Raw genomic sequence first — 20,653 nt, 5'->3', positions numbered from 1 at the left:
GCGCATTAAAGAGAAACCATCGTCTCGTACTAGGTAGATACTAGATTATTTCGCTCTTATTCGTTATCCATTGTTCGAATAAAATGATACTCACCTTCGTTACTAATCCACGCTTGCGAAGTAACTGCGATAACGTTGAACGACCCTGGCTCGTTCCTTTATCATGGGATTTTTTCGCAAGATTTATTAATCGGAAACATATAGACATGTTTCCGTTTCGATGATAAAACCGAGTATCTCGATGAATCGACGATCGGCGTTACTCGAGAAAGGCCGTTTCGTCGATATGATTCACGGTGTTCCGGTCAATCGATCGCGTCGATTAATCGCGAGTATTCGTGGCCGCAAACGAGCGAACTTTATTCGCCGTGCTCGTGCGAACGGCATATGAAATTTCGCAGTATTAGGTGTTCGAGAGTACTTCTGTCCCCATTAGCAAATAGCACATGAATTATACATGGCGGTCTGTTAATTAGCAGCGATGTGTTATGTGTCGGGTTTATCGAGTTGAAAAATTAAATGGTTCGATACGCGCACGTATCGAGACGGAGAGAGGATGATTGAATTCGAAGTATGCGACCTGCGGAGGGAATCCCTTCGAACGGGTTTCCATCGTCGAATCTTTTTAAAATAAGAGTGGTAATTCTCGGATTTTCAGCAATAGGTAGAAAAACGAAAATGAACAATTATCACCGTCGTTGTTGTTATTATTATTAAATGTAAGAGTCGAAAGAACTGTCCTATATCTCAATATTAAGTGTTTCATCTTCGGTGGGACTGTTCTTTAAGACATCAGTCATCGACTACAAATTCTAATCGCTGTATTTCTTTTCGAATGTCTGACTTACATAGCGCGTTGATACTTGCAAAATACTGGGACATTCGAAGAGACGATGTCTCGATTATTTTCAGCTACAGGCTATAAACTATAACGCGAGAACGTCGACGGGCGACGACATCGAATGAGATCGAAATTCAGCAAATTTCCCCATTTATCGGGGCCCCTTTGATGATATCCCGGCCAGACGGCGGATACGTAAACCCACACGAAAATAAATTTTGCGGAGTATTGCCGGTTCATTCTAAGGCGCATAGAATGATAGCTATTTCCGTTAAGGAGAAAAAAACCGGTGGCACTGTCTGTCTCCGTGGTTTCTAAAGATAAAGCGTCTGCGAGCGATTTAACAAGAAAATCGGCCTTCTGCTCCTATGCATCCGCTCTATCGGATTCGATTCGAGTCGAGAGCCCCTTCTTTCCCAGTCCAAAAGCAACGAGACAGTAAAGAGCAAGAAAAAGACGTAAACGTTGCTGCAAAACTTTCGTGATATTAAAGTAACATGATCTCGAGCTTGTTTCGTTAGAAAATTTCACGTTTCCTTACTCCATACGAAGGGCCATCAGATGAAACGCTTTTTTTTTGGAAACGAGGCACCTCGAACTATCATCAACGAATACAGAGACCTAGAGCGATTAAATTTTGACTGATAGTAGTGCTTCCTCTTGTGTACAACAACAGTCGGGGAAGTAGAAAAAACAAAAACGAGAAAAAATGCGGTCACATGCGTTCCATTCGGAATCTATCGAAGGCTGGGAAATAACAGACGCGGATGTTGACTCATTGCTACTCTCACTTTTGCTGCAATTTGCATCGAACCTCTTCTACATACTTGCGCGCGCTCACCGATACGCGTCGAGCGCACAAAATGCGCGCGAGTGAGCGATATCACGGATGCACCAGCGATGCAGCTAGTCTAGTTGCAGGCTGCGGACCAACGATCTTTGCGAGACGACGAGTTTTCTCTCTTTGAGTGCGTTTCACGAGTTTCGAGAGAACCCGACGGTAAATTCTTGGTGGCTCAGTGCGTGCCCGTAACGGCGACACGTCGACACCGCGCCGGAGTGTCTCGGACACTTCTATTTATATTTTGATGTATTTGCACCCGATTTTTGCGCTAAGGTTACTCATTCAATCGTCGATGAATTAACGTACAACGAAAGGAGAGAATCGAGCGTGTCGATCGTAGCATCAGCGTGTAATACCGGAACTTCCTCCGAAGTCTCAAGTTTGACGACAACGATGCTCAGACGACGACGCTAAAGTTGATTTTATCTTTTCTGTGCGTAAGAGAAAAAGGAAATAGCTTTAGGTACCCACGTAATGTCCATAGTTTCCAAAGTAGATCCAAGGCTAGCGTGTTAACGAGCTCCCAATTCCGACAAAAGGAAATTACTCTCGACGACAATGGCGACGGTCATTTGGACGGCAATTAACACCGGCGCGAGAAGAATCGGTGTTGTCGGTATTGTTACGACTCGAAAAAATACCGATTCTACGCAACCATGGATTACCGGGATTCAAATAATCACGGTCATCGTTGTCGCAGCGATGAAGATTACCTTCCACTCTTGTTGCACTTATCTCTGATAAGTATCGCGACCCGTAAATTCAAACGATTTTTACTTGCGGGAATACACGAAATCGATATAAATGACTAATCGACGAGATAATCAGAATTCCCCCGAATATTTCTTGTTGGCTAAGAATCGTCCCGTGATAAAGTTAATCCAGATCGAGCCGATAAACGCGAACCGTTATCTGCACCGGATGCATGAAAACCCCGAGACATGAGATATTGAAATAACGTTTCCTAATCCGAATTTCGCGGAATATTTCGAAATTCGATAGGGGTTGCGTGCTTGTATCGTCTGTGGGAAGAACTATGTAAAATGAATTATAATTGTTCGAAAGGGGGCACGGAGGGTTCGTATGATCGCGGAAAAAATTCGTGAAATACGAGGAGGCCATATTAGCAACGATCTCGACGGACACGGATTACAGAGGGCCAGAGGGGGAGGTTAATTTCACGCGAGACGATAGAAATTCGAGTCGATACACGTCAATCCTCTCTACACGAGGTATAGGTACACGCGACTCGTATTATACCGCGCGCGTACGAGCGAGGCCGTCTCTCGTTTTTGTTCCTCTTATTCTGTCTACGTCGTCCGCTGCTGTACGCTTGCATTTAACGGCTAGCAGTAGCGGTGCACCGACTCGAAAGTCTGAGAATCGAAATCGCATGGATTCCCTGGCAACCCCTTGCCCCCACACGACTAGACACCGTCGAGAAAATAGCGATTTTTCCGGGAGGAATCTCGTCAACGGTACGCTTTGTCGATTATGCATGGAAAAGAAAAGCAAGAGATATCGAGAGCCATGGAAAAGAAACATAACGAAACGTCATGGCAACAGACGAAAAACGAGACATTTTTATTCCCAACCGTTAAGCATCGAACAGTGAAACGAAAATGGAAGAGTGCATGCTTTCCAGTGCACACATGAGTAATAAAAATTACTATATTCTGTAATAATTTCTACCGTGTAATTAGTCTTTTGTTACCGTCTGTCGGAAAGTAAATTGTGTTTCGTTATTATAGACGCTACATTACCGAAGAGACCTGAAGTTTCGTTACGTTAAGTTCGTCGAGAATACTACCGTGTCAAATATATTTTCACAGAGCAAGCTATTATTTCGATTAGTACTAGTATAGAAACATGATAAAAAGTATATTATTTTTCGATGACCGCCATATTCGTCAAATTTATCCAATCAAAGAAGATGTACGCACGTCGAGCGCACATCTCGTTAACGAATAGTTCGTGGCATCGATACGTATCGCGGTGTCACTTTTCCCCGTGCACTATTCTTTTCCAACGAAAAATCGACGACACGCGGCCGTGTGCGAGCGGACTTTACAGTCGAGCATTGTAATAGATGATTGCGTGCTAACCTGAAAGTCTAGCGAGGAATCGAAGCATGCCAGCGGCGGAAGACAGGCAATGAGCCGCGGTTCCAGCGACCAGAATTCCACCGGCGATCGGCATTTGTGTTTTCCTTCTCTTTCCCCGATTGTCCTGCGTGCGGTAGTCGGTCGGTCTCTCGTGCTGCTGCGTTCCTCTTGGCGTAAGTCAGAGGAAGAGGGGGGAATAGGAGTGAGAGGCCGCAAGACAAGGACGGATATAGGTGCCGGGGGTGATGCGAGTCCTAGCCTAACCTAACCTCTCTTCCTTCTTCGGTAAAGGGACAACACAGAGGCACACCGGATGAAATGCAAGCGAGCGAGCAAGCCCAAAGATCCACACCACGAACGGGACAACCGAACGGTCGCGCACTGTTTTTCAGTCCACGGCACACACTGTTCCCATTGCCTGTGATTTTTCCTCGGATCTTTGACACTCCCGTGTGTGTTCGTCTCTCGGCGATCGGTTTCGTTTACGTGTCGTGTCGTGTGGTCGTGCGGCGTGCGCGCGTGCCGTGTCGCGCCAGTGAAACTCTGCCAGCGCACACACAGACGAAATATGTCGGTAGAGACTGCGAAAGACGGAGACGTACGTCCGATACGGGATAGATAAATGGGCCTTAGAGCGACGGAGAAGGAGAAAGGAACAGCCACGCGAAGGGAGGGGGGAGAAGCGCGTACGACGGCGTAAAGTCCGACCACAGAAGAGAGAAAGAGAGGGACGGATTCTCTCTCACCGTACACACTCCGAGACACGACGTGTTGTCACGATTCACGCACTCATTCGTTTCTCGACGTTCGAGATGTGTACGCGAAAGAACGCGCGCACTTTAGGAACTGTTTACGCTGAAAAGCTCGGAAAAAGGACACACCGCGATTACACGCTACGGCACTGTTACTGCTCTCAAGAGCGAACGAACTCTCTCTTCTCCCATGGGCTATTTTACAGCGATATCGAGCCCCGACGATACACGAACGCGCTATCGTAGAAGCAATGTACGTGTCTCTGCGATTGTCCATGCGATACTCGTACTACTCGTTCGGGATCTTCTTAAATATGTCATCGTGACACCGCGGTGTATTCGCGCTGCTCGTGGGCCCTGACGGGCCCTCGCGGTTATATTGACAGCGACACTGCACTGTCAGACACAGACTACGACTGAACAGCCGAGCGACGACTGACTCCTCCGCTCGCGAGCCACCAGCAACGTTGCCATATCACTACCGAGTCTCGATCGGGCAAGTTTTCAGCCACCGACGGACAGGTACGACGGTCACTGCGTTCTTGGAGCTGGCGCGCGACCGACTGTTCCATTCGATTCCTTATCCTCTTCTTGCTCGTTAATCGTGCCCCGACACCGTATTTTTCCTCTTTGCCACCTTTTCCTAAGTACGTCGATGCTCTCTACCACGGGTCTCCGCAACGACTTGTCACCGGACTCGAAGCCTCTACGTACGCATCTTTTTCAACCCTCGTCACGCGGCGAGGGTCACGCTCGTGAACTGGTCGTTGTCGCTGCTATCGACTGCGGATTCGGTCGGTGCATTGAAATCCACGGCACTCCGAGATCCGGACGAGCACACAGCACCGAGCTAACTGGCCACATCTGCTGCCGATTCGCTAGGAGTGCTCTGCGAACTACAGTGCGGCCGGCCAGTCTGTCTGCCAGTCAGTATGCTCCCTCGCTTTCTTGCTCTTGTCTACCAGTCTACCAGCCTTCTCGAATCGGCCGAGCCTACCTCCAGAGATGCCAGTTCGAGGACACCAACCATAGAGAATTTCCCCCTCTATATGTACATACTAATGCGCGAGTCGCGTGTACACGAGCTCCGCGCTTCGGTCAACTTCGGCAAGTCGAGAAAGAAGGCTAAAGCGAACATTTCCTTCTCATTCTCGGCACAGCTGAAGTTCGAATTGCCGGCAAACGGAATACAATCTTCGTTGATGGTCGTTTACTTTTATAGATAGAATATGCCAACAATGCTAACATTTGCCATCCGAACGTTTTTGGCGATTTGAACGCATGTCGGTATGTTACCGCCTAGATATTTTTTATTTTGTATTTTAGTTTCGCGACAGTTCCTACTTTACCATCAACTTTTAAACAATATATACATTTAGAGAGCCTTTCAGGGTGTACTTCTAACTAATCTCGATGGATAATCTAATAAGGATGAAAAGGTCTGAGATATCGAGGAAGAAGATAACATAAGATTTTTCATCCTTTTGTTACAACAATAAAAGATTGATAAGCGAAATACTCAACGATAAAAGTAAAATAAAATTCAGTTGCGTCGAAAACGAGAAGGAGGAACTTGTATTCGTCTTCTCTCTCGTTTTCCCGAAGTTACCCGAAGTGCTAAGCTTGCGTATACGCGGCTTGTGCATCAGTATGTGTACGTGGAAGGGGAAATTCTCTATGACTAGCGCCCTCGATCTGGCATCTCTACCTTTCGTGTATTCTCCTTACCCCCCTCCGAGCTGCACCGCTTTCCATCCTCTTTCCTCGTGCCCTTCCCTCGGTGTTTCTCTAATGTTCTCACTCACTCACTCATTCGTTCCCTTCTTGTTCTACCGGAGGTTTCTCTTTCGCACCTATCGCCTTCCTATCCCCTTCTTGGTCTAACCGCCGTCTCTCGCTCTGTCGAATGAATGGTTTAGTTCGGGAGGGCGTCCGTGCCGGAAACAACCGATCACATCCGGAAATCACCGAGCTCTGACTTCCCGTATTAGAGCGTTTCTTGAATAAAATTCCATTCTTTCCTTCCTTTCTTCCTTCGCCGGGTAGCTATCACGTCGAATGTTCGTAAGTAAATGAGTAGAGACTTTTGCAAAACCCTGTGCCACGAATTTCGTTTCAGAGACATTAACCGCGCTTCGTACACGAACCCTGTAATTTGTTGCACTCGTGTTCGCGTTCCACGAACCTTTCGTTGGAACTTTTCGTGCGTGAAATTGTAATACGTCTTGACGCGTGCATTTCGTTTCTAGTGCACGCGCTTCGGCATGTATTTTCTTCTCTTCTATTTTTTCCCTTCCTCGTTCAACCGACGGAACCTCGTCCCGGAGTGTCTCGTAACGGTAGTTAAATTGTGTATCAACCGGTCTCACGTACACGCTTTCATCGCCTTGCGATTTGCGCTAATATTATTTTCCAGTAATGCATCGCGTTGCTGTTTTTTCTACAATATCTGTAATTTTCAGTTGTGACTTTGATTAGATACCGAGGAAGGTTACGTTACGTTTGTGTATTGTTAAAATTAGGGGATCGCACATTACACGTTCCATATTCCATCGAACTGGGACAGTATTTTAAGCTAAAAATTGGCGTCGATTAAAAGAAGTGCAGCGTCTGGCGAACTAAATTATGCAAGAAAAATATACCGACACTCTTCGACGAAATTCGTCAGCACGGCAGAAAAGCTGCCGTTTCGACTATCATTCCGCGCGTATTTTTCAAACATTCTTTTACGATCCATTCGATCTCTGGCACGTTGAAAGAAGCACAATTTGTGGCTACAGTTACGATGACTGAAATCATACATCTTTGTATACTTTCCTGTTCCTCCGTACCACTTTCCATAAATTACTTGTTTAAATAAAATCTACAAAAGCATAAAACTCTACAAAGACTATCGATTTCACACCTTAAGAAGCAGAAGAATTTTAATGTAACGCTTCAACGTTATAGTCGAATAATTTTTTTTTACACAGGACGATGATATCACTTTCTATTTTATCGACTATTTTATTGAGTTCCGCCGGTTGTATCAATGTTTATTCACGTAAACTATGATAAAATCGTGTATTATGCAAGGCAAAATATGACGCAATGCAATGCACCGATTCATAAAGCGAAATGCAACGGACGGAACGGTAATCAAGATGTCTTTTCAAACGCGTAGTGCGAGCACATGAGGCGACATCTGTTAGCGATATACAAACATTTAGAGTAAAGAGGTTGCTGGCAACCACGTGGCGCCCTCCTATCGTTTCTGTCCCATTTTTAATTTTTTATTCTATTGGTAAATTTTCTTTACCGTTATCTCCGGATGAAAGGTGATTTCAGAAATACTTAATCCATTAGCGGTAACGGTATATATAATTATATATTATTTTTCATTCCTTTCTGAAACTTTACAACGTGAACAACTATGTAGAAAATTTTATCCAGTGAAACAATTTATTGTATAAACTTTGGAGTTTTGTCGTTTATAAACACATTTTTTACAAGTAATGTGGTGATCCGTTTATTAGAAACTATTTAGAAACGATCGAGGTATGGCCATCGGTGTCATGGTTCGCCAAATGAAGTCAACTTTTATAAAAACGTTAGACCGTGTCGTATCATACTATTTTACAGGCATTGAGCAGAAAGTGGCGAGAAATGATGGTGGCTACTCGGATAAAGGACATCCGAGATCCACTTAAAAATAGTGCGAGATTATTGAAGCATTTCGCTTCACCTGCCACGGCGAGGAACATCTGCGGCGCAATCTCGATCTTTGCGTCATTATTCTTTGTGACCGCGCATCATCGATTCACTGTTTCCTCAACCATGGAAATTAATCAACCTTAGACCATGATCAGGATTGATAATGGGAAAACGTGATGTCTGCCGTGGCCGAGAGCCCGTCCGGCGTTCCAAGATCTATCAATCGAGAAACTGAGATTCTATCGTATCCTCCGTCTTTCCGTATTCTTTTCTTCCTTCTCCTTCCTCTTATTTCCTTTCATCGCTCGCGATTCAATTCTACGTCCGATGGAGCGATTTGCCTGCAAACCGATTCGAAGCGAACTTTATCGTTCAGCGCACGTGAGAATAGCGATGTCTGGAACGTTACCAATCGACGTTGCGTCAGTCAGCGGTGGAAAACGATTCCTTGCATTCTCTGTTTCACGGTCGGCGACAACGCGATATAATCAATTATCGATTAGAAAATTGGAGTTTTCAGTAAGCGATTTGAGATTACAGGCTTCCTTTCCGTAACCGTTCCGCTTGGACGTAACTGTACATCGCGTGGAACGAATCGATAATATGCGTATCGATCATTTATTGCCGTGGAAAATGGGGTTAATCTTTCGTCTCCCATCTCATTGTGTTATTTTCCTCTTACTCCATTTTTAGGTAATAATAATTACCATTTTTCTACCGAGGAAAACCTAAACTAAGTGACTAAATAATAATTCTAAAACTTTGGTTAAAAGGATCCGCCTACTCATCCGCCTATCGAGTAAACTTGTATATTTTGCCTTGGCATGACACGGCTTCATTAAACTTTCAATCAGAAATATTCTTACAATCGATACACCAAAATCGTGTTGCCTCTAACACGAAGAATGGTGACACGTCTAAACACCGAATACTAACTTTTAAGCGTGTTAGTATATATACAATAACGAATACAGTAACTTTTGCTAACACTGGAGAAGTCTGGTAACTTTGAATTGACCTTAAAAACGACCTTCGAAAATAAATAATATGCACATAACTTAAACAAACTCGTTTAAATAAAATAGGTACGCTTTACAAGCAACAATCGACCGAACTCACGTTACCCAAAAATAATTCCGGCCAGTATGATCACCAGACGGCAAACACGACCGCAAAGAGTTAAACCTAGAATTCTTTCAGCGCAAAAGAATTTGCGATTTACGGAACCGTACCATCGACCGCGTGCAATCAGGTTGATAATCCTTGGCGGCCGACAGGTCGACCGATAAATCGATGCCCGCTGGAAGACGTAGCGTGGCAGGATGTCATATCGTGGCTGGTTCTTTGTTTCCTCGTGATTTCGTAGGTAAAGTGCATCCACGGGGGAAAAGGATCACGATTTGATAGGCACCGATATAATATTCATAAGCAGTCAACGTGTCCATCCGGCGCAGGCGTCGTTGTCGTCGTCGTCGTTATCCTCTAGGTTCTCCGTTCGTTTGCGAGGTATACAACTGTTAGTCCGTTCATCCGGCACCGACTTGGTTCTTCGCTATGTCTGCGACGGCACTGGCCGCGAGTCTGTTGCTTTTCACCTCGTTCATCGGATCTTCTCTCTGTCAAACACCGATGGCCATGCGTAAGTCTTCTTTACGGTACCTTTTTCGAAGCCGATTTTCGAAACATTTGTCGATCGAGGACGGTTTACGCGTTTTCGTTACGCGGCATTGTTCAGTGTTTGACGAGGAATGATGATGGTGTCTATAATATGTTCCTCAAGGGAAATCTGACTATAGTTACGAACAAACTAGATCGTTGTTGGAATATTAAAAATAAATATTTGTTGCCTCAAAGAGGACCTAGAATCAAAGTCGAAGCACAAAATATTTTTCAACGAAGAGCATTATTTCACACTTATTCCATATAAGCCGATCAAGAAAAACTTCTCTTGATTTAATTCTACAAGTTCCTTTCGTCTATGTGCAACCTTTGAAACATTGATTGTATCGCATAAAAGTTGCATTCGTTCCCGATACACCGATACGAAAATCAACTTCTATTTCTGAATTATTTATATGCTAAATGTCTAACTACAACTTTCCGCATCTCCTGCCCCGACATTTGTACCCTTGACACGATAGAGGAAACTGCATCGGCGATGATCGAGGATGATAACAGGGTAATAGTTACAACACATGTACGAGATATCGTGGATCATTGTCTCGGACATGCCGTACCATTAAATAGCGATACTCTACCATTTTCATTTACAGAAACGGTCAAATATTCTGTACGTTTCGCTCCGCTTTTTATTTCATTATTTCAATAGGAAATGCATCTTAACTAATTGGCGTGTATTTTCTCACAATCATCGGTGACGTGTAACGCGCAGACAATTGGCGCGCCATTAGATACGATCTGTCTGAATAAACGGGCATCTAACGATGCAATAATGAATGTTAGTCGCAAACGTAACGAGGTCGCGTGCATCGTGTAATTACGCATTTCAATCAAATATTACGGCAAAATTCTCATCTAGATAGAATGTTTAGATTAACGAATGAAAGATAAAGAGCCACCGATCCATTATTTGTTTAATAAAAACAGCAGTTTATCCGCGTAACTGTTTACTGCTACTCAGATCCGTCCTCTAAATTGGTTCATCGTTATTCTATGTAGTGATAGTGATCGAGGAACCGGACACGCCGTTTTTAAGCATTCTGAACGACGCTGCACCTCAGACGGAGAAGAAGTTCGGCGACGACATCATCACCGTTCACATTTCCACCGTCACTGTGGACAGAGCAAACGTGCTTGCCAGTTTTGAAAAAGGTTATGGAAGCAACGGTCTTGTGAAGTCTTCGATGTCTTCACGGCCGCAGTTTCTATCAATAGTAGGGTACTCGACGAGTCGTGTTTACGTTTGAACGTGATTCAAAAGTCTCGGCGGCACTGGCAACTTCATTCGAGGCGTCCGTGGCCTTTTCCAAGTATCAATGACTGTAAAAAAATACAGTAATCGTTGAACACGATATCGAATCTGGTTAACTGAACACGACTCGGACCCTTGTGCTCCGACTATTGTTAGCAACATTCTATTATTAATCTTCCCCGCTTCAGCCGCGCTTCATTCTTATTCTGGTTTCGTTAAAATCAACTTGCAGTATGTGCTGCCTTATTTAAGGGAATCAGTATCATACTCGATCTGACTTGGACCGGTTGGGAGAAGCTTCGAAACGTAGCCGACGAGAACGGAATAATATACAAACGCGGGGATTGCCAGATAAATTCGTACGTGCAGGCGATCGATGATCTTTTGATGTTGAAGAACGCAACGGACGTGGGCCTGATCTTCGAAGATGAAAGGGGTACCTTGACTTCGTTCTTCTTGCGATCTTCGCTGACCTTTTGGCAGCTGTTTGCTAAACGAGCTCTTTTTATTGCAGAGCTGAATCAGAGCTTGTACTATCTGATCGGGAACTCGATTATACGGTTGGTCGTCATCGACGAGTTCACGGACAAAACAGTGTCCAAGATACGGAGCATGAGACCGTCGCCATCTTATTACGCGATTTACGCCAGCACGCCGAGGATGGAGGAACTATTCAGAACGGTGACTTATATGCGAGCAGAGCAGAGTGGATGCTTCTTCAGCTGCCTTCGGAAGATTTCTTACGTGGCGTAACTTTGCAGGCCGTTCAGGGGGGCCTGGTGAAAAGAAATGGAATCTGGAACTTGGTGTTCACCGACAATAACTACAAGGACTTCAAGTACCTCAACGGGGACTCGCAATTAAACGTTTCGGTGACCGTTCTGTCGCTACGTACGGAGGTCTGTTGTCGGCTGATCGGTGAACCGTCCTGCAATTGTCCTCCCGATGTTCAAGTATTCAAACATTCCTTTAGTCTTTACGTATTGTTCTTGTTCGGAAGTGATCTCTTTCTCTTTATCTCTTTTATTCAGATATTTCCACAGTACTTCAGACGATTGCTGGGCTTGCTGGTGAACCTGATGAGCGAGCTCCAGAAGTCTGGGATCAGCGTGGAGCCAAAGCCTACTCGATGCAATTCGCCGAACGCTACTCAAACGGTCTCAAACGCCACATCCGAGGCGTTCAACAAGAACTTGATAGCCGTGAGTCGCGCCGAGAATTTCGCGCGTTTCTATGAGCGATTAAAACGAATAAATTTCGAACGAAGCGTTATTAAATGTCGATATTCCACGGCGTTAGAAATTAGGAGGCAACGATACCTTCGACTACTTGTCGGACAAAGGACTGATCACGTACAAAGCGGAGATCGAAATGGAGATCCTGCAAAATGGAGTTTTGGAGCCGCTCGCCACTTGGACTAGAAGAACGAAAATTAAGGAGGCCGACGGGAAGAAGATAGAACCTGCCAAGAGATTCTTTCGAATCGGAACTGCTCCTGTAACTTTTACAGTCTTTTATGTTTAACAGACATTGGGGTCGTCGAACGAGTTTAAGAATTTGTTATAAATTGTATCAGTCAGTTCCCTGGACGATGCCCAAAGTGGATCCAGCGACCGGCCACGTTATGAAGGATGAAAACGGAAAGGAGATGTGGGACGGTTACTGCATAGACTTCATAAAGAAACTTTCTGAAGAGATGCAATTTGATTACGACATCATCGTACCGGAAGATCGAGAATTTGGAAAGAAGATGGCCAACGGACAGTGGAACGGGTTGATTGGCGACCTTTCAAAGGGAGTGAGTTGAGAAAAACACAGGACACAATGTTCTTTCATTTTCGCTATATTAACCCTTAGAAGCCTGATTTTCAAAATTAAATTTTTAAAAAATGTCAATGTATTTATTATTTGAATAATTTTGACAGCTGACGTTTATTTTGTTCACTTTTGTTCAGAAGTGAAAAACAAAACAATTGCAACTGTACAACTCGATTTAAAAGTCCGGTATCAAATTTGAATCTTTTTACGTAAACTTACTTTTGTAACGCACTATAGTTTCCAAGCGCCTGCAACAGTGATACTAATCGCACTAGTGTGCACAAAGGAGGACATTCGCCAAATTGCTCAACTCGTAATTAAAAAAGACGACGTTTGTTATGAACTTACTCTTAAAAAAAGAATTTTGTTCCACAGGAAACTGATATCGTGGTTGCCGCGCTGACAATGACATCGGAACGCGAGGAGGTGATCGATTTCGTTGCCCCTTACTTCGAGCAGTCTGGTATACTGATTGGTAAGAAATGTCTGTTTACACGGCTACTCGTATATAGGTTGTTCCAAACATAGGTAGTTGACACTGGTTGCATTAACTCGCAAGAGTAAGTGAAAGACTTTATTCAATTAGATTTTATTAACACTAAACCTACCGACGTTCAATTAAATGCGACAATTTTTTTTAATTAAATGGAAATATATTTCACGTGAAACTAAATTGAATAATGCATGAAACAATTGTATAGGATTTATATATAACATATAAGAACTGTATATAAAAACTTGGAAACGGCCATTTCACCGATCGTGGTAGGTTTTCTGTTAAACAATTATTTTTTCTTTTTCAAGTAATAAGAAAACCCGTTCGTAAACCGTCCTTGTTCAAATTCATGACGGTCCTCAAAGTCGAAGTCTGGCTGAGCATCGTGGGGGCGTTGACGCTGACAGGAATCATGATTTGGATATTGGACAAGTATTCCCCCTACAGCGCGAAGAACAACAAACGTCTGTATCCATATCCTTGTCGGTAAGAATTTCGCTATACTTTTGTAATCATCGTTTTCACTTTCAAATATTGATACGTGTAATTTTTAAACGGGATCTCTTTCCACAGAGATTTCACGTTGAAGGAGAGCTTTTGGTTCGCCCTGACCTCGTTCACGCCCCAAGGTGGAGGCGAAGCTCCCAAAGCTCTGTCCAGCAGAACTCTCGTAGCTGCGTATTGGCTATTCGTCGTTCTGATGCTCGCCACGTTCACTGCGAATTTAGCAGCTTTTCTTACAGTGGAAAGAATGCAGGTTCTTCGTCTATTTTCATACACATATATCGCACACAAAATTAATATTCTTAGAAAAAAGAAGAATCCTTCTATATAAGAAGCCTCTTCATTTTCTTAATTGCGTAGATCGTCGTTGCATTTTAATATTATTATTCACTGGAAAGGAACACTTGTATGCATATTTTTGTTTCATGTGTTACCTCGATACGTGGTTGCACATTTTTTTCTTATGTAATCGATAAGCATGCTCGTCAATAATTTCAATGCTCCGCTGACCTTTTTTACGGCTCGTATCGCCACAAACTATACGGTCCACGAAAACGTTATGCGATTAACCGCATCCCCTCGATGTAGACACCCGTGCAATCGTTGGAGCAACTAGCGAGGCAATCGCGGATAAATTACACCGTTTTGGCCAATCACAGCGTTCACCGGTACTTCATGAACATGAAAAACGCGGAGGACAAGTTGTATACGTGAGTCATTAATTTAGTGGAACGTGCAGCATTCGTTCGACTATTTTAGTCGCTTTATTAATTTATTTATTCGCTAATTTTACTACATTTGTACCTTTATTAAATGCTGGAGATATCTATGTTCGAAATCGAATAAAATTTCCTACAGTGTCTGGAAAGAGATCACGCTGAACAGCACGAGCGACCAGGTAGAATACCGTGTATGGGATTATCCTATCAAGGAACAATACGGTCACATACTGCAAGCCATCACGCAAGTCGGCCCGGTGAAGAGCGCAGAGGAAGGCTTTCGAAAGGTAGGAGGAGGTAATCGTCGTCGAAACGATTGCCGAGGAAAAATTACTGACACGTCGGTCGCCATTTTTTGTCTCTTGTTCAGGTGATAGAAAGCGAGAACTCAGAATTCGCTTTCATCCACGACTCGTCGGCGATAAAGTATGAAGTAACTAGGAACTGCAATCTGACCGAGGTCGGCGAGGTGTTTGCCGAACAACCTTACGCAATCGCTGTCCAACAAGGAAGCCACCTGCAGGAGGAGATCAGCAGAAGGTACCTGTGTCGAGCTTTCCGCGAGGATTCCTTGTTTTTCTTATTTCGGTCTATTCGTTGCAGGATCCTGGACCTGCAGAAGGACAGGTATTTCGAGACGCTGACGTCCAAGTATTGGAACCAGTCCCTGAAGGCGCAGTGCCTGGATTCCGACGACAACGAAGGAATTACGCTGGAAAGCCTGGGTAGGTTGAAGTCACTTTTGTTAACAGTTTTTTTTATTAATAAACAATAAATGTCACAAGAAGTTTAACGAAACGTTTAGGCGGAGTGTTCATAGCGACTCTGTTCGGGCTCGCTTTGGCGATGATCACTCTGGCCGGGGAAGTCCTCTATTATCGTAAACGCAGCGATTCGCAAAAGGACAAGCGAAAAGACAAGAAAAAGCCCAAGGGCATCGAAAACGAGAAGGTGATGCTGCAGAAGATGGCGTCGAAGCTGCAGATGAAACCAGCCCCTACTAACGCATTATTCGAGAAAACGACGACGAATCTACCTCGCGTATCTCATATTTCGGTCTACCCGCGTAACTTTACCTTCAAAGAGTGAAATCTTCGCGACAGAGAATAATGTCGCAGCGACAGAATTTCCGGTGGCAAAACGATTAACGATAGATATATTTATTCTGTACAAAAGATCACGTTCCATTGCTAATAAACGTTATTCCAGAGCAACGAGAATGCGAATCAAACTTTATGTAACGACCCTTTACAGCAGCCAGTGTCTTTCACTCTTTCACTTCGGTACCGACAGCTCGCAACACTGATTCGTCGCGCGCCACGCGAGTCCCGGAAATAATTGTAAAGCTACGGATTAATAAAAGTTATTGCGAAACGAATTGTCTACGAATCGACATATTGATTGCCGATGCCTTCGCCAACTATCGTGTCGTTTAATTTTTTTTCCAGAGGACAAACACAATATGCCACCAAACTAAATAAATATTAGACGACGGAGCCTCGTGGAAGATCGATCGTGCTTGCGGGTTATTGTCCCATACTTTTTAGTCTGATCGTGGTAACGGAATTGCATAAATGAAAGTGAGCAGTTAGCAATCGGTGGGCTGTGTCGTTCCGATTCGTAAAGTTCTGTCGCAGTGACGGACTCGATACGTCGCCTTTTAACTTTCCGTCCAGACAACTACGATGCAGCGTTTAAAAAAATATCCTCTTAAATTAGTGTCGAAGAACAAATATCGCACCGAACGCTTCCCTCTGTGTTCGAGTAACTTTCCTACGAGTGCCAACCCGTAGACGCCACTGTAAAAATCTCCGGTCGATTAAAATAAAATAGAAAACAAGGAGTCGAAAGTAAAATAACTTTCAAACACAGGGGAGTGCCCCTTGCTAGCAAGAAATGATTTTCTTTGTGTCCAGATTGGAATCGACGTCCGTGTCGCCACTGTGACCCTTTTTGCTCTTAACGAGGCAAAAATCGCAATTTTATCAGACGCCACAGGCGGCCGGACAACGTCCGGCACTGTTTTACGGTCGCTGATTCAAATCGTTCTGATCAACGCGCCTGGTGTTCACTGACTCCGCGCCGTTTGCGTCCGCGGCTATCGAAGGTGGGGTGTGTCCTTTTCGATCACGAAGTCAATATAAAGCCTTTCCGAGCGAAGGCGAGATCATTTCATGGGAAAGTGATGTGGCTCGTCGAACCGGAACCGGAAACGTACTAAGCTCACAATCGGTGGATTAGCAGCATGACTCCGTCAAAGGTCGATCGTCCTTACCGTTGCCAGCGATACCTGGTAACCCTTTTCATTTCTACTCGAAACACAATCTTCGCGATTTTTAAACGACGGTGCTGAAAGAAGATACCTCTGTATATAGTAGTATACCTAGTATTTACACCCTTGACATTTTCAGACCTGGCATTCACAATTCAGGATACAAAATTTAAAAATTTCGAACACTATCGTTTAGGGCGAATGTCCTTATTTCTACACAAACTACACTATTGGGATTTGAAACTACACTATTGGGATTTTTTTTGTGTACAGTCAGTCCCATAAATTAAGTGATAGATTCGTTGCTTCCAAATTAATGTTTCATTACAAATATGTACATGAATGAACTTTACACATGTATTTATTTATGATGACAAATTTATTTGTATACGTCACATCTCTTATTTAGTTTAGACAAACTTCTTCGATGAAAAAATTAAATTAAATTAAAAATTAAATTACATTGGTACCAGAAAAGAAATAATTCAGGTCTGAAAGGGTCAAGTTTTTGTTCGCAGGAGTGTTAGCTAATATTTCTAAAAATGTCAACCTAAATTATGTTTCTTCGATAAAAATATCTAATTCTTCTAGGTATGTTTCGTAGTGGTAATCTTGTGCGTCTCGGTGAACGCAAGATTTCATCAGGAATCCTTCAAATCTGACCACGACTATCCATGGACCGACCACGATATTTCCCTAGACTTTGCGTCCTCCGAGCACTCGCCGTCTTTTAGTCGATTTTCAGACTTGAGAAAGAGACACTTGGACTTCGACTCCATCGAGCCTTTCCGCGAACCCAAAGAGTGGTTCACAGCATCCGCCACTAAAAGGGAGCCCAGAGAGGACAAGAGCTTTAAGAAGGTGGTATCTCCGTTTTATACCATCACGGAGAAAGACTCTCAGAAGTACAGGGACGTCGTGCTGAAGTCTGGTCTCCCGTATTGCCAAAAGATAAAGGCGAAACGGCCGGACAAAGTGGTTTGCTACAAATGCAAGAACCCTAAAAACGGCGCCACCTACGAGCAATGCTCCTACATGTCGTCGCAACCGTTGTCCGACTCCAGCAACGCCGAGGACGTGTTCTCGACGCCATCGAGCTTCAGGAGCAAACGATCCCATCCATACAAAGGCTCCGATGGTTACAGGAAACGCGAAAGCCCGTATAGATTCAGCGACAGGCTGTTCACGGACGCGACGGACGAGGTTCCGGCGCAGTACAGAAACAAGGACGAGAAGTGCGAAAAGGTCGTTAAGAACTCCATGGTCTGCATGGTGTGCAAGAACACGAAGAGCAACGGGAAGTACGAGCAGTGCTCCTACGTCGGACAACCTAACGAGAAGAAGTACGCGTACACCAAATCCAGCGCCTTGAAGAACCCTGAAAGACGAGGAACGAAGGAGGAAGATATCGAGAGGTCCGATCGTGAGGACGCGGAGGAATCATCCGAGCATTCCGACCGAGACTACTCCGCCACCAAGCCAGTCAGAGAACACTCGAGTCCTGAAAACGACCAACCCGATAGACGAACTCCCGAGGAATCCAAGGATTCGTCCGAAAACTGCAAGCAAGTGGAAAAGGACTCGAAGACCTGCACCGTCTGCAAGAACCCCAAGACGGGAGCCAATTACGAGAAGTGTTCGTACACTTACGAGCCCGACGATAAGGTCTACAAATACAGTAGGTCAAAGAGCATTGGGAATCCGCGCGGTTCGTCCGAAGAGGACGAAGACGACGACAAGGGTTCGAGGTACCAAGGTACATCCTCGGAGAAAGTGAGAAGCGAGCCTGACGACAAGGGGTACAAATACGACAGGTCCAAGAGCTTCGACGATTCGCGCAAGGAGGACGAAGAGGACACTAAGAGTCCAAGTTATCAGAGCAAGTCTTCGGAGAAACAGAGGAGCGAACCGGAAGAATACAGCAGTGACTACTCGATTCCTGAAAGCTTCTACGAGAAACGCCGCTCTCCCGAATCGAGTTCGTATTTCAAGGACCACGAGCCCAGCTCCAGCTATCGTCGAACCACTCCCGAGGACTTCAAGTCGACTTCGGAAGAGGACGAGGACGATTTCTCCGGATACGAAAAGTCCAAGTCAGAGTCGGCGAAGGTCGCCAAAAGCATCGAGCCTAGCAACTGCAAAGAGGTACAGAAGAACTCCATGACCTGTACGATCTGCAAGGACCCTAAGACGGGAAGCAACTCCGAGCAGTGCTCGTACAAATCTCAGCCAACCGACAAGAGCTTCGCCTACACCAGATCGAAGTCCTTCGGTAGCCCAACCAAGACAGACGACAAGTCCTCCGAAAAGTCCGAGAGCAAAGAATCCCACGAACCAGTGTACAAAGAGTCCTTTGGTAAATCGTCCAAGACTGACGACAAATCTTCCGAAGAATCAGAGAACAAGGAGTCCCTTGAACCAGTTTACAAACAACGAACCTACGGGTTCTCCTCCGAGAAGGAACCCTACAGCACCAACAGCAACCCTAAACGGGAGTATCGCGAGTTCGTTTCCCCTAGCGTGTCCGAATCCGAGACGAAGGAGGAGTCAACGACGAAAGCTGCCGCGAAGAAAATCGACGCCGACTTTTACGAGGCCTTCAAGAAGAAAGCTGAGATACAAAAGGTCTTACAAGAGTTCCAGAAGGAGGATCGTTCGAACTGCAAGAAACTGATGCGCAACAAAATGACCTGCTATCAGTGCACGGACGAGAAAGGCTTCCAGAAGGAGGAATGCGCGTTCATCGCCGCTGACGAAGCTGCCGAAGACAAGGCGGAGTCCACCGAGTCGAAAGATGTCCAGGAGCCTGCCAAGAAGATGTCTAGGTCGACCATCATCGAGAGACGCGTGGGTAACGTTCCCCTCGACTCGGATGCTTCGGCCAGCGAGAATATTCACGAGAAGAAGAAACCCGCGATACAGGAGGAGGAAGAGCTGAAGGAAGTCGAGCCTTACGAGTACGTCGCTGAGACCAAGCCCGTCTTCGACAAAATCCTCGGGATCACCCTTCCAGCGTTCATGCTGAGCACTTCCGAGGACGAAAAGGAATTCGACAGGGCTGTGGCGTCCGGTAGAAATTAAGAGAGCATACGTTCTTGGTAGCTTTGGTGCTTTATCGCTTTTAGGTTTCTTCGATTTCGTAGACTCGAAGCTTGTTAATTAGACCATTATTAAGACATAAATAAACGATTATCTTTTTGCTCCGTTGCGTAGGTATTCATTGATTTTGTTAAGGAAATACTTGTTAATTAAAGTGTTTGTATCGAATTCGTAAGGTTTCGTAGTCGACGCGTACACTTAACACATTGTTGGCCAGCAGTTTTACGTAGAATCGACTTGTCGCCGGCTATTATTACGTAATTGAATTCGAAATTAAAACAATTTAAATAAACTCCAATAAACTTTATTTATATTTTACCAGCGTAATGAATATCAAATATTTTACATAACACGATGAGCAAGGCTTTTGCGATTGTACTCTATATCGCTCTGGGTTTCATAAATTGAAATAGATAATGCAAGTGCAAACATAAGTTAACTCATGACCGGTCAACAATGTGTTACGAATCGTTACATAGCCTGACGGGCACTCCGTAAAGCAGCAAACGACGATACGCTGTTGTCGTTATTTAGTATTTAAGCTGTTCTCGATTGTTGTACGGTTTGTGATTAAACTG

General features: G+C 44.5%; 3 protein-coding genes across 5 annotated transcripts in view; 2 read left to right on the top strand and 1 right to left on the bottom strand.

Moving 5' to 3' along the window:
- Nucleotides 1-6,359, bottom strand: part of LOC128888928 (uncharacterized) — a 46,740-nt gene extending 40,381 nt beyond the window's left edge. Inside the window, exons 1-2 of one of the 2 annotated variants that reach the window (XM_054146150.1) lie at nt 6,271-6,359; nt 3,791-5,535 (exon numbers count right to left, since the gene is read on the bottom strand). In XM_054146150.1, coding sequence (XP_054002125.1) covers nt 3,791-3,884 — 94 coding nt within the window. In that variant the 5' untranslated portion in view covers nt 3,885-5,535; nt 6,271-6,359. Of the gene's footprint in view, nt 1-3,790; nt 5,561-6,270 lie in introns of those variants that run through there. The other variant, XM_054146151.1, reaches the window with a different exon arrangement.
- A 3,426-nt stretch (nt 6,360-9,785) lies between these two features.
- Nucleotides 9,786-16,071, top strand: LOC128888919 (ionotropic receptor 25a). Of its 2 annotated transcripts, XM_054146139.1 has the most exons (16): nt 9,786-9,874; nt 10,915-11,067; nt 11,400-11,603; nt 11,682-11,848; nt 11,929-12,120; nt 12,199-12,369; nt 12,467-12,664; nt 12,744-12,965; nt 13,361-13,460; nt 13,790-13,967; nt 14,055-14,238; nt 14,574-14,695; nt 14,844-14,991; nt 15,075-15,244; nt 15,308-15,429; nt 15,510-16,071. In XM_054146139.1, exons 1-16 carry the CDS (start codon nt 9,790-9,792, stop codon nt 15,791-15,793), a joined length of 2,700 nt encoding a protein of 899 aa, XP_054002114.1. In that variant the 5' UTR covers nt 9,786-9,789; the 3' UTR covers nt 15,794-16,071. The 2 variants fall into 2 exon arrangements, with proteins under 2 accessions (XP_054002114.1, XP_054002113.1); XM_054146138.1 differs by having other exon boundaries at nt 15,075-15,429.
- An 878-nt stretch (nt 16,072-16,949) lies between these two features.
- Nucleotides 16,950-20,160, top strand: LOC128888850 (transcriptional regulator ATRX). Its single transcript, XM_054146015.1, has 4 exons — nt 16,950-16,997; nt 17,568-18,749; nt 18,870-19,293; nt 19,369-20,160. The coding sequence occupies exons 1-4, from the start codon at nt 16,950-16,952 to the stop codon at nt 20,055-20,057; spliced, it is 2,343 nt and encodes a 780-aa protein (XP_054001990.1). The 3' UTR covers nt 20,058-20,160.
- Nucleotides 20,161-20,653: the final 493 nt, after the last annotated feature.

The sequence above is a fragment of the Hylaeus anthracinus genome, unplaced genomic scaffold (genome assembly GCF_026225885.1).
Source record: "Hylaeus anthracinus isolate JK02 unplaced genomic scaffold, UHH_iyHylAnth1.0_haploid 11994, whole genome shotgun sequence".
Lineage (NCBI taxonomy): Eukaryota > Metazoa > Arthropoda > Insecta > Hymenoptera > Colletidae > Hylaeus > Hylaeus anthracinus.
The sequence above is the reverse complement of the archived record's forward strand: the minus strand, read 5'-3'. Positions and strand labels throughout refer to the sequence as shown.